Source organism: Stegodyphus dumicola, chromosome 6 (assembly GCF_044657685.1).
Source record: "Stegodyphus dumicola isolate Sdum_Otavi_A_Nest chromosome 6, ASM4465768v1".
Classification (NCBI taxonomy): Eukaryota; Metazoa; Arthropoda; class Arachnida; order Araneae; family Eresidae; genus Stegodyphus; species Stegodyphus dumicola.
Window position 1 is genome coordinate 66,622,486 of NC_140773.1, and position 15,123 is coordinate 66,637,608.

Here is a 15,123-nt window from a genome sequence, read left to right on the forward strand (position 1 = left end):
GCCTTCTCCAGGATTCGAACTCGGGCCCTTCGGTACGGCTGTCAGTGGCATTAAACACTATCCCATCTGGACGCCTGTGATGAATTACATGTGCTGGTACAAAGTCCCTCTGCAGTAGGTGATTGAAGCATTACTGAACATAGCTAATTGTTAAGCTTCAGCTCCAGTTTTGTGAGAGAACACACCGAGGGGGGTTGTTGTTTGAGAGGCTCCCAACCTTCTCCTCTCAACACCAACCTCTCGATAGACTTTCAGCTAGCGGTGTATTTGGAGTGTTAAATGTCCCCTTGGCGCGCAGATATTATACGCTTACTTCCATGCTTTCTCCGGGATTCGAACCCGAGCACACTTATTAATTAGAAAGATTGGGAAGTCTTACCTGACTACAAAGGAATTTAACGTATAAACGGATTCGTCCAACATACGTATAGGAGTCGTTCTTTCGCAATGCAGTGATCTAAATGAGGAGCATCCAATATTCTATATACTCAAAAACGTGTCTGGGGCTAAACAAAACTACAACACCAGTGAATAAGCACTGAAAAAGAGTGTGCGGATATCATTTTTGCCATAAATAATTGCATCAATATTTGGACGGACAAAACTCCGAAATCGAAACTCGTCACAACTTCCTGGTGTGGCTAAATAAGAATACGAGTTCGAAACCGAGACTAATGAGGTGGTCTCTAGTGTTGCGTTGCAGCCTTAGAACTTTGAAGTTATTTAACGCATAAGCAAGGGAATAAAATGTCGATGAGCTGAGTCATCACGAAACGGGTAAAACACTATGTGTCAGCTTATGATAGTTTCCTTTCCTTTATTAAGCATGTACTGTGATGCATATATGTATATTATTGTATTTTTTGTCTCTAAATGAAATGCCTGATTGAATTGTTTGTGAACTGTCTGTTAGTGACACTATTGTAATAATTAGTCTTATTGAATGCAACTAAGTTTCAGAACAAGTGTCTTTCGAAGGTGTTATCCAAAGGACAGATATCTTTACCTCCTTAATAATAATAAATGTTACTTAATAATGACAAATGCTTAATATGTAATACGTTTGGGGACGCCAGGCACTTCGTCGATGAATGTATGCTTACCCGGAAAGCAAGAAACAAATATAGAAAGCATTTTAAGGAAGATTTTAAAAGGAACTATACAAATCTGAAAGATTTTGCAGAGAAAATAATGAAGATTATAAATATGAACAAAGATAGAATTGAAATTCAGCACTGAGACTCAGATTTCGGACTTTCTATATTTTTTCTTATATTTGTTTTTTCTTTCTGGCCAGTCCCATTTTTTTATCATACGGACGGCTTGTGTCGGCTAGGAGACTCAGAGTTGTTCCCTAATGATGATAAAGATGATCATTCAATTCTTTACCTCCTATGACTTTGAACCAGAACAGTTGTGAGGTAAACTTTTCTCTCGTCTCAACTCAAGAAAAGTTCTTCGGAACGGGGAAGGAATGTATGATATGCAGCTGTAACAACGTTGCTAAGCCAACAAAATTACAAAAAGTGAGAGATTTGAAAGACTTCACGATTGAAACATACTCGATTAAAGATGCGAAAACGATAAGCATGCTAAAATAACTTAGCTACCTTCAAATTTTAAATATAAAGATAGTTGTTCGTAAAACGTGATGTACTTTCTTTAGTAACTCCGTTACACCTACAATGAAATCTGCCGCACCAATTTTTTATTCTTCCCGTTTTATGAGTCTCTACACATTTTGTTTTCTCCATTTCGTTTTTAATTAATTAGTTTTCTTAAATTTATTAAGAAACGTAGTTTTATGTTCTTTCATATGACGTTAAATTTTAAAATTCCCAAATAATTCTTTAATTAAAGATTAAAATTTTCATTTGTTATAAGACAAATTCTTCACCCTCTTCTAAAAAAAATATGTAATATTTAGGCCACTTTCTAGATTTTTTTAAACAGCTGCTTGTGCTGTCAACCATCGGATTGGCATTCGTAACAACCCAAAACATTCACAGCAAAGCTTACAGAAAAACAATGCATAATAATAATGCATTATCGGAAATGGAGAGAATGTCAATATATCAATCAAAATAATCTAAGATCGAATGCATGATCTTTTTCTCTTGCAAATAATGTACATAAATCTTAAAGTAAATTTGCCTTGTAAGGTTTTAAATAATCAATATATATTATAAAAGAAAGTATACTATGTGCGTGCCGCTAAAACTCAGAAACCAGTCCTAGTACGATCAAGGAAGTGATATGGTGGTGTATATCTCTGTTACCGTGAAAGACCGAAATTGGAGAATGTCGACTTTCACCGGAGAATGTTAACATTCACCAAATACGTTGGTGAAAAACCGAATATTGCACTACATTCTTGTATATTCGGACCCTCACCGGTGTATGTCGACAATCACTGATATGCTCTGGTGTAAGTTGATAAGAGAAGTCATAAAGTGCCATAATAGTTTAAGTTGTTGCAATAAATAAGATTTGAACCACATAATTTAGTAAGATTTCTATTACTGTTATTTTATTTTCTCGTTTAGAACGTACTGTATAATTAAGTAAGTTTTTAACTTCTATTATTTTCCTCTCTCATTTTGAATGTATTGTGTGTTTTAGGTTCTCATGTTCTTAAGTTCTTGTAAGTCTCAAGGGCGTTTATTCGCGACTGAATTACGGAGAAGAAAATATAATATTGTTATATGTTCAACATTCACCATTAGTACATGGTGAATGTCGACAGTGACCGGTGTAAGTCAGAAATAAGAGTATTTGAAAAAAAATATTTCGGACACACACCAAGAGACTATGTAAATGTTGACATTCACCGGTGAAAGTCGACATTCTCCAGATTTCGGTCTTTCACCGTAACATCTCTATGCCCCATCCATGAAGGAGGTTCCCATTTTTACCTGAAGATGGTGCTTTTGAAGATATAAGGGCTGGATATAAGGTGCATCAATCAATATATATTATAAAAGTGTATAATGTGCGTGCCACTCAAAAAACTCAAAAATGAGTTCCGGTACTATCAAGGGAGTTATATGGTGTGGTAGCCTTCTATGTCCCATCCATGAAGAAGGTTCCCGGTTTTACCTGAAGGGCATGCTTTTGAAAATGTAAGGCCTGGAAATTTCGCTCTCTAGAAATTTCTAGAACAGTTCAGAACATTCGAGAGCACTCGACAATATTCGTGGAATATTCGGAAATAGTCTGGAATGCTCGGGAACATTCCAGAACACTCTCGAATATTATGGAATGTTCTGGAATATTCCAAGCGTTATTTTTTGTATGGGTGGGGCTACCCATTAGTAGGGGTATATAAAGCAAGATTAGTCGTGGGTTTGAACGGCAATTTCTTATCAGTGAAGCGCAACGAGTGAATAAACACAAGCAGTGAAGTGTGAGTAATTAAAGTCATACAGTGACTGAATGTAAATCGAAAATGTGTCTAAAGTGTACTTAGTGTATTTCTTAATAAAACGTTTATGAGAGGAGCTCTACTCAAACTCTCAGAAGATTTTCAATTAACACTTTCAGTTATTCCCAAGTCAACACCAGCAGATGAAATCAAGGATGAGAGTATTTGCGCTACGATATCATAGTAAAAAATAAGACTGAAGATATAGATTGTTTCTTTTTTAAATAAAACTAGTCGCTTGCACTCTTTATAAAGCTCACTACCTAAAACAGTAATTATATATACGATTCCTGTTAAAATGTATATAATTACTGTATTATATATATATATATATATATATATATAATTTTAATGAATTCAGTGTGCGTAATATCATAAAATATTTAACACTGCTAATCTGACATGTCTTGATTTAAGATATGCCTTTGTTGCTTTTCAATCGCTTAGTTTATTATTAAAAATTTTAAAGATCAAATTTGAAATTTGAATATCTTGCGTTTTCTGAATGGCAACACACTGGCAAGTGGAAGATAAAAGTGTTTTATTTTAGGCAATAACAACTATATCAATTCGAAGTGGCTATTTAAAGGGCAATTTTGGCAACTAAAATGATATTGTGGACGATATTAAGTTTAATATTCAAAAGAAAATTCCTGGTGAAGAAAGCATATGCAAATAGGTTGACACGATGGAAAACGTTGAAGAAAGTGTTAACTTCACTACAAAATTTTTTTAATCTCTGGGAATACCAGGAATGCTATTACACTGCCTTTTACTGAAAATTGGATCTCCGATGATACTACTTACAAATCCAAACTCATCGAAACTGTAATGGAACAAGGATGGCCATCAAATAGCTATCGAATAACATCATCGAAGGTGAACGTATGACTGGAAAAGACAAAGAAGACACGGTATTTATACCTAGATCACCACTAACTAAAACGTATAGCCGAAGCTATCAAAATTCTACAGGAGTTAGCTCCTTAAGCGCTAACTAAACGGCGAAGCTATCAAGGGCCTGAAATACGGCCGAGCATAGTTATAGCTTACAGAGAGTGTAGCCAAAAGGCGAACAAGCGCTAGTCAGGATCTCTGGCTAAGTCAGTGGAACTTCGACCTTAAGTACTGCTCTTCCTTCATTTGCATTTAACCGCGATTCTGAAAACACATTCTGATAGGAAATCGTAAGCTGAAATTAGGAGCAACAGGAAAGTGGCTTGAACTAAAAATAACTGTTAACAAATTAGGATAAATATTACAAGTTCATAAATTATTTAATGTATTTTAAGTAAAAATTTATTTTTAAAAAGTCCTTTTATTGCATTTATTTTTTTATGATTTCTACAATTATTTTCTGCATCTTTAATTGGTGGAAAAACTTTGGAGAGTAGGTGTTCAAAGAAACAGGCTGGACAAAATGTAGCACATGCTTTAGCAAGTGTTATTATTTCATAAAAATATTTTTGTATTATATTTGTATTAGATAGCAACACTAGTGATGTTACTAATGTATCTAAACAGTGACTGAAAGTGAAGTTTCAAGAGTGGTGCATTATTGCGACATCGCTTCATAAATACTTTTCGGTCCCATTACATTTCGTTGTAGAGTGAACTCCTAATGTAAAGGCTGAAATAGGAATCCCTCTTTCCTAACTCACAGTGATATGTTGAAATCGTATCATTTTCAAAAAGCCTCATATGGGAATGCCACAAGTTGGACATATAATCCAGCAATACCTTAACCAATGCGCTTTTGGAATTTGGTAGCAAGAATTTCTTATTTCTTTATGACGATTATTTTTTTTCGCTCCACAGGTTCAAAATTTCATTCCTTAGTCAACTATTTCTCTCTTACTCCATATTCATTTAAACCTTTATACTCATGAAGAAAAATTTCATCCTCGCACTGGTTATTCTTTGCTTTTCGCATCTTGAAAAAATTAAACCTCAACAATAGAAACTCTCAGGACGGAAAATTAGATCAAATCTTTATTTAATCTTTAACCATTCTTTCCATCTAAATCGATAACAGTCTAAGATTTTACGACAACAAATGACCTTCAGTGTAATCATGACAATCGAAGTACTTGCAAATGTACCTATAAAAGAAGCTTTTATATGTTTGCTTGGTTGACGCAAGCAAAAGAAAGCATGAAAAGTATCATCCAGTTTCAGACAAATGACTGTAATCCAGGAATGAAGAATTACAGCAAGGCTTTTGAGGAAGGTTTTAAATTTCTAAATATATTTGAGCTCTGAAGCTCTAAACGCAAAATTTATATTAAAATCATTGTTCTAAGAAATACTAGTACATTGAGATAAAATTTGATAAAGGAAGTTAAAGCTTTACTTCATTGCTCTTATATACAGTCCGAGAACTTTACAGGCAATTCACACAACTATTTGTAAAATCGCCATGATTAAGTGATTAATTTCTGAATTACCCTTTTTATCTAATTCCTATAAGAGAATGCATAAGAAATTTGTACACAAATGAAAGGAGTTACAAAAATGTTATTACTCCCCTTAAATGGTTGTTTTTCAGATATCTGTGATATTTACCTTATCGGCAACACTAAGCTTCGCTTCTTCATGAATTTTCACCGGCAAAGCAAAGTATTAAAACTACTTTTGCGGAAAGAAAATATAAATTTTAGAGTTCAAAATTCTTAACATAAATGTTAAATGAAGTTCGAGTTATTTCAAAGTCAGCATAAGTTTGGTTAGAGATTGAGTATTTCTACAGGTTTTACTGGTCGACCAGAGTAGGTCTGAACACGGTAAGTTCATTAGAATCATTTTCCATTTAAGAATGCTTATTACATCAGGAACAAGTTCGTGATCACGGATAATAGATTCTTATCCATGTGTTACCTCTAAGGGATATAGGTGTTGTACTAGTCTTAACACATTTTCATTAGGAGTTTTTAATTATGTAATTTCTTAATAATATTTGCAACCGAGTAATTATGAACATTACGTAAACTTTTTTTACGTGTATAAGTAAACTTTTTTATGTATTTGTTTTCTACTTGACGGCGAAATGGCTCATGACGAATCAACTTTCGACGAGTTGTTTTTTTGGCGGAAAAGCGACGGATGAAAGGCGACTGCAAAACAACGATGGCCTAAAGTCTTAGACGTACTAAGCATAATCAAATGAGTCGCCTACATAACTTTTAACTACATGCTTTTTTTTAGGAGTGGAATACGTGTTAACCATCACATATTTTTTGCGTCACTTTCATAGTGTAAAATGCAAGATGTTATTTTATTTTAATATCATCTTTTTCCTTCTGCAATACTGGTATGCGAATCAGCAAACGTTTTGTTTCCTGATCGTAAAATTACTGTTAAAAATGTGTCCCCATTACCAGTTCTCAGCAGAATGAGCACATTTTGAACGAAAGCTAACATTATTTCTAAGAAAGAGATTTTATTACTTTCCAGGCATCTGTTCAAACAACAAAAATAAAACAGGAATTACATCATTACCAGAACACTTTCGTTTACCAAGTTACAAAGAAAATCTATAGTCTATTGCATGTCTTAATAAATTTTATCTTTTCTTTCCAATGCATTTCTGCTTCACATACAGGCTAGATCATCTAAGAAATTAAAATGAAAATAGCATGCATCTAGATGTATTAAAAATGCGGTATTTCGTTACAAACAGGAATTCATTCAATAGTTAAAACACAAGTTCATTAACAATATTGCATTCGTACAGGATACTAATATTTTATTTATAATACACAGGATACCGCTTTTAATAATTAGGCCCACCAGCGGCCGAGCGGTAAAGACGCTGAACACTGGTAGTTCGGTCCGAGGTTCGAACCCCGCGAACGGGCTGGCTGCATGGGCATTTTCGTGGTTTTCCCCATGTGTAACGTGTATACGAGCCAGTTTCCCTTAGAAAGTCCTCCACGAAGGCATCCCTCCCTTTAGGCAGATAGCCCTCGTGTGCTTTGCCGCAATTGAATAATCCAATCCGCTTTTAATAATACACAGGAATTACACAGGTTTCACATTTTTAAAATCAAACTGTTATTCTCAGAACTTTTTCATAATTTTAAATAAACATATCAGTTTGCACATAAATCTTACGTCACTGAGTGAATGATCCAAAGGAGCATAATTTCGTATTGCATGCAAACTTTGTATGAACAACCTGATGTGCATGAAATCAGAGAGAATGCGCAGAGGTTTTTCTTTAAGAACTAGTTCCTCGTCTTTTGGCGTTTAAGTGGATCAGTCATAATGGGTTCAGTGAGCTGTTACTTCACAGTTAGCCTCTTAAGTCAACAGATCTTAAGCATTATAATGAAACGTTTTAATTTATATTTATTCGTTCATTTACGTCCGTAACGATTTAATCTCAAACATCCTGTTATTTCCGTTATGAAGACAGTTATAAGCAACTGGAAAAATAGTATGGAAAAAGATTTGCCTTTGTCCTGGCTTTCCTCGTGTAAATAAAATAAAAAAGAGTAAGTCAGAAACTTGGAGAAAACTTAAACACTATTCTTTTCATTAAATGTCATTTCCATTACTTTGTTGCATCGCATTTTCTATTTATAAATTTTAAATATAAAAGTTCAGACATTTTAATAATCCTTTGTTTGATTCCTTTTCACAGAGCAATATTGCATGCGATTATTTATATTACGCAAAGCACATAAGGGAGGGCTTTTCAGGATAAACTAACTTGTATTCACCTCACATATGTTCGCCAGAGTTTGAACTCTAATCGAACCATCAATGTTCAGGTGTTTTACCACTCGACTTCTGAGTATAAATAATATAATATAACGGAGTATAAATATCTGCACTAGTCAACCTCAGATCAAAAGTGTGAGTATTTTGAAACTACTCGTAAGTTTAAATTTCTTTCCTGATGAATTTTCTTTCGTGATTTGTGAAATAGGCATCAGCTCAACTAAATTATCCCAGATAAGTAGAATGAGAACAAACTAACAATGAAATCATACGCTGTGAACTTGACGACTGCACTCCTAAGACGATAATCTCTGAAAATATTTCTGAGAGCATTAATAAACAGCGGTGTTGGAAAGCTCCTCTCTAAGATGACCAAATTCACAGAAGAGGAAAATAGTGTGGAACCGTCTGTGGGCGTCATACAGAGGGTTAACTATACTGTTGACTGTTAATGAAGAACTTGGGCACCGTCTGTTTACCATAATTTGGTCGGTTTTGCTCTTCCATCACAACTAATGCATGCGAAAAATTCACCGCTATTGACTACGCTAGGAGGCAACCTTAGCAAAGGCACCATATACCTACAATTGCATTCCCATAGTTCATCTAGCAGCAGTTATAACGGTGTAGATTACATGCTTACACTGGATATTAAGATTATGTACATAGTAATATGCAAAAGAATATGTAGCATACAACAAGATAGAGTAATGTAAATAAGCAGTAAAATAAAATTATAATAATAGAGCACAATATGTTATGCGCATTACGTGTATACATTTAATACATAGACGAATGAGTCAATTAGGAAATTCAATTTTTGACTATGCGTCAAGTGCTAAATTAATATGGGACATATGTTGAAAATTCATATTCAAGACTCATGCACTAAAAACTTAAAAGTCTGTTCATATGTCCATGAATGACGTCACATCAGTTCATATGTCTTTTGTGCTACAAAGATCCTACGATATTGTGTACAAAACATCCATTATCATATTATCCTCTTAAGTAGTACTAGTATGCTACATAATAAGTCCGTAGTTAAATTGCAATGCTCTGAGTTACTTTATTAAGCAGCGCAATTAAGTTCTTCACCGTGTTGGGAGAGCATATCCATTATCTTGCAGATTTTCTGCATTAAGTGTTGCTCCTTAATTAAATATTTGTTGCATGCTTCCGGATTGTTGTTTTGAAACGCTATATCAGCCCATTTTTACTTGGCAGTTTGTTAAGTAGTGCTTTGGGAATTGCTTGCCACGTACGTAAATGTCAGTATTTGAAATCTCAGACTATAGAAATATGTCAGGAAGTATCCATGTCCGTTGACGAAACTTGTTAATTGTGGAATGGAAATCATTTGGTGTATATTTATTTTTGGTATATGATAATGTGTGCGCCTTTCTTTTTGTAAGGTGCTCCATTTTTCTAGTCAGCGTATAGGTTTTGCTTTTGAATTGATGTTTGAGATATGAAGATTAATGGATTGTCTTGAATGTCGGCATTGTTATTATTGACAGCCTTCTTTGAAAGTGTGCCAACAATTTGTTTTCCAGTGTTGCCAGCATGCACTTTTGTCCAATAAATATTTATGTGATACCGCTGCAGATTTTGTACGTCACGCTGGATTTTTATAATAATTGTTGATGTATACATACTGTTGACGATGGCGTACTGTGGACAAACTGTAGGTGTAAATGCTGCATACTATAAGTAACACACTGTAGGTGGATGGTGGATGTTTTCTGCAACGGCATATTTGAGTGCTTTGGCTATTGCCTCTGCTCGTAAAGTACATTTGTGAGAGCAAAGATGTCTTTTCCAATGGTATACGATCGCTGTGGTTCAGATGGACAAAGGTACATTGATCTCCTTTGTTGATGTTGAAGCCGCCTATAGTTGGCAGCTACATAGATATGCGCTGGGCGCATGTGTATGCTCAGTCCTTGACCTTTTATTGTAGGATGAACATGGGTTTGTGATGTTAAACAATCGTAGATATCCGGCAAAAGATTCTCGTTGCCAAAGATCCCTGTGGTCCAAGCTATATGATTGGCAGGTTCACTGCTTCTTGTTCTACTCGAAAATGGAATGGGAGAAGGTCTGCCATGATATATGATATGGCAGTCACCCTAGTTTTATATATCTTGGCAATCTTTAAAGCAAAAAGCAAAAAAAGAGATACTTGATTTTGCGACTTCGCATAGGTTGTACCCATTTGGCTGAAGTATGTGAGTTTACTGTACTATCATTTTAATTTATCAACATTAGATATTTTTCTTCATTCGTAGAAATGAAATACTCATGTAAGCATTATCATATTACTATATATTTAACAAATATCTGGGTCTTTATTATAAGCTTTCATTTCGCTCACACGTAATATTTACTATTATACTCTCCTCCCCTTCCCCAATTCTCTTCACATAATTTTATCATTTTTTTATTAATCTCAAAAGCAAAGTGTTTAAGGATTGATTAGCATTTAAAATTATGTGCAATAAAATTTACTGCATCTTTTATTTTTTCATTTTTTAAGTTTATATATACTATTTTTTAAGTTTATATATCAAAAGTATTATTATTTACTTTTGATATATTATTTAATAAAGCTCTTTCCCTTTCTCTGTCATAATTTTGCTTCTTCTTCCTCCATTTTTTTGTTTGTTTTAATATAAATAAATATATGTATGTATGTAAGATTTTAAAAAATGCAAATCAAAATTATAATTTAAAATGCATCTTAATTGCTTATTCTTAATTTGAGTACTTTGTCTCTAGTAATAACTTTCTCTGTGTCATATCTGAAAACGTATTCCGCATTATGTCATCTTGAAACTACTGCATTGCCTATATGTTTTAGCCAACCAGGAAATATCGTGGCAATCCTACTCCCTCCCTCTTTCTCTGCTTGTGCTTGCTAGCTGAAGGACGTCTTTTGCTTTTCTGCTTTGGTTAAAAATGTTATGCGCCATCATCAAAATTGTGGGGTGCAAATTGGCCCCCATTGAGAAGTGCAACAAGAAATAAAGATATATTTGGAATATCAAGTGATTTTGTGATTCTTCAAAAGTCCCGACTGCCAAAATGTGACATGTATGTATGCATAGTCCCTTCAAACATTAAATGTTGTAATATGCTAAAAGCATAGTGTATTATTAAAACAACCATTGTGATTAATGTAAAAAGCCTATAGAAGTACGAATTTGTGCACCATGTGATATAACATAATTGTGTGTAACCTGCAATGCTAGAAATTATCACTGCGAATAATGATGTATATCTAACAAAGCATGTACTTGTGCTCCATATGTAATATTTTATGTAATTTAACAGCAGATAATCAGCAACGCTTGAATCAGAAAATGTGCGTCTGCCGGTAGCTTTTGTTTTTCGTCGGGATAACATTAATCCGTTAGACAACCACAGCTTTAGGCCGGATGTCATCTCGACGACGAAAAGTAATGAGAAGGCTACCAGCTTATTTAATTTTAATTAAACTTTTACATTTGAACTTACTTCATCTCGCCATATGAGCTAGCTTAGCATCATGTGTGCCTTCTGTTCTTCCTTAGAGTTAACCCTTTGACTGCTAACGGGATATATATGTCCTACTAAAAGTTTAAAAATTACTTCTGGGTTAAAAAGTGCATAGAACCTTCTGAACGTTGAGAATCGACGTCCAACAGTTAGAAAATCAAGACACTGCTATGCTCGTTGTACACAAATGAACACAGAAAACAAAATATGAGTTGCCCAATGTGTAATGCTTGGTTATGCAAAGAATGCTTTACCCTGTACCATAGGCTGTAAAATCTATTTCAATAATAAAGATTTCCAGAATAATAGGTCTGGTTATAGTAAGTCGATCACATCACTCTGTATGGGACATATGTACGCTTCTCAAGGTTCAGTTATTATTTTAAACTTAGTGATAATTCTCTGCCAGGCTATCTAAAGTTTGGTTACAGTTAGTGATAGCCAATAGTATTACTAAATATTATACAGCTTTAAAACTTTAATGATGATACGATGTTTTGCGCATATCTTCCTTTAATGAACAAATTAAATTCTCAGAATTTTATTGTTTGCATGAATGGATAGGCAGCTTTAAAAAAAAAGCTTTTTTAAAGACTAAAATCACAACTACGCCGAGACTACCCGTCAACGGTTTTTCTGCACAGGTTCTTAATATACGTATATAAACCTTAATAACAATTAGACACAGTGAGTCAACTATTAGAGTATCTATTTATACTTTCAATATTTATAGAAAAAGAAATGAATTTTATCTACTTGGATTCTTCGCAGGCTTCTTGACGAATAACAATTTTATTAACACTTGACATCAGCAGCTTCACAGTTTCCTCGAATTAAAGCAGGAATTCTCTACTAGGGTATTCTTCAATAAACAGACAAAAAAATACAATACATAATTCAATTAATACCAACATTAAATAGAACGCTTATATCATTAAGCAAACGCGGATCAGAACGTGCATGGCAAGGACGAAAACTGATGCCATCCACAAAAATGGATTCATAATACAGAGTCTCGCGTTCATTCAACAAAGTTATTCATAAAACAAAGTCTCGTGGATATCTCCCGAAGTTTATTGATGGCATTACGTAACAAACATAATTTTTTTAAGTAAAAGAGTGATTATTCATTCTTAGAAAGGATTTTTCAGTTCAATAGTTTCATTGATAATATGTTTGAAATTAAAAATGATGAAAATAAAGAATAATTACATTAAAATTTTTATAAAATAAGCTTTTGTTTAAAACTGATAAAGTAATTAATGAACTTAGAAAAATATTTTACCATATAGTTTAATAGGAACAAGAGATTAATTAATTCTCTTTACAGAATTCCTCCACAATTTTATACAGCGAATAATAAAAGCCTGGGCACTTTAACTAAAGAAATCGAAATGCATTGTCAAAGGTTATTTTTAGAAAAACGTAAAAAAAAATCAATATATCTAATTTTCTTCTTAATCATCTCATACCACTTACTTTGCTCCTGAATTCGAAAGAATGTCAATCCAATAATCCAAGTTCCATAGCTCGGCGTCGAACTGTCTTGCCAGATCCCCATATGCCAAAGAAGGTGTATAATTATTCGAAATAAAATTTACGTACGTCCCATTTCGTGTGGATTCCCAATACCACCATAACCATGCAGACTGAGGGCCGTACGACGGCACAGAAAACACACCCCAGTGAATGAATATTCCAATTTTAGATTCATCATACCATTCTGGCAGAGCTCTTGAATCCAATGATTCCCAGTTCGCTTCGTAGGACAAGACTTTAACAAAGCTGAGACACATCCATAATAAAAGGCTCATTTCAAAGTTCATTTACCCTCGGAAATAAAGACAGAATAGTATATAACAGAATGAAGAATTTCTCTGAAGATGATAAATCGTTATCAGATCAAGACAGCAAGGAATAGAAATGCATTATCTGTTTTCGCCTAAAGAGCATTCAGTGATGAAAACATCTCAAGGGTAATGGTCAGCGGTCGATGAACCTACAAGCAGGGACTTTATTCAAGAATCTCTCAGGGATCAAAATATATAAAAATAGATTACGGTAACAAATTCCTAGACGCTAGAGATTTAACAGCAAAATAACGTTATGAATATTTCATGTAATAATACGAGAATGGGAAGTTAAAGATGAAACACCTAAATGCTTTCAGAAATCTTTAATTCTGTAACCGATTACATTGTATTAGCTATAATCAGATATATATCATTTTCATTTATACTTATTTATATATTTATAACATTACGACGAATTTGAATACCTCCCTTTTCGAAGTTTTGTAACAGAATGAAGTTGGTTTAAGGATCTGTAGGACATCAGTGTAAGTGTGTTGACTGAGCACTATAACATGTTTTCTATGATGGTGCTACTTTGGTAGACGGTTGCACGGATTTCTGCCGATTTACGCTGGCGCAATTCTTGGCGCGGTTTTTACAATCGTCAGCCATCTTGAAAAACGTTGTTTTTACGTATTTTACGCATAAAGTATACGAAACTTTAAAAAAATAAATATCGTTAAAAATAATGGATTAATTTTTTGTTGAAAATGTCGTTTTAAGGCAAATGTAAATAAATACATTTACTATGAGTATAAAATACTAAAGTAAGGTTAAATTGTTACTTTCATATAGCAAAGAAATAGAATAAAAACACCGCTATAAAAACATTGCGCCAACGTTTAATTGTATTAAAATATTACTTAAATTGAATATCGAATTAAAAACATCGGAACAGCTTCAGTATAGCCCACCTTCAAAGTTTGGTGAATTTGTTTTGACGCCAAAGCAAATGGAATACGTTGTTTTGAAAAAAAATTTCCATCCGGATTTTCGACGAAACTCAGTGTTTAAAAAATGGCGGCCATCTTGATTTTACCAGAAATCGTGGCTAATAGAAATAAATTTACGACTATTATGCACGATTTTAAAAGAAATAAATATTAAGGAATGATTAATGAAAATGTTTAAGGTTAAAATATGTAATTTTAAAAGCAATGCCGAAAAATCTCACCTTTGCTTCGCTTTCCCAAATGTAAGATACCCTTGCATGGTATCTTACATTTTTCATATCAAGTTTTATCCTTCAACAATCCACAATCCATCAAAAATCCTCTAAAAAGTTCATACTCTCTTGTTAATTCATACATAAAATATCTGTTTGGAATGCCTGGCCATTATGGTACAATTTCAAAAGTTAATACTGAGAGAGCTGAATTATTGCATAATTTTTATTTAAGAAACAAAAATGATTGCATATACTACATATATATATAGGGAAGAAAGATGATTGTATATATGTATATATATCAGAGAGATGTGCATACAGTAGAGTTTATGTATTAAGTTCCGCCTACTAACACACTTCGTTCTATGTTGTTCTGTTGTTCGTAACTTCTGTTATAGGGCGACGCTTCGTTC

The 15,123-nt window shown here is 33.7% G+C and overlaps 1 protein-coding gene across 3 annotated transcripts in view; it reads right to left on the reverse strand.

Annotated features, from left to right (window-relative positions):
• Fuca (alpha-L-fucosidase) overlaps positions 1–15,123 on the reverse strand; it is a 107,845-nt gene that overhangs the window by 70,715 nt on the left and 22,007 nt on the right. The window contains exon 1 of one of the 3 annotated variants that reach the window (XM_035363213.2): positions 13,169–13,530. The exons of the other annotated variants lie outside the window; for them this stretch is intronic. Within the exon in view, the coding sequence (XP_035219104.1) occupies positions 13,169–13,515 (347 nt within the window). The 5' untranslated portion in view covers positions 13,516–13,530. Of the gene's footprint in view, positions 1–13,168; positions 13,531–15,123 lie in introns of those variants that run through there. 3 annotated transcript variants of the gene reach the window in all.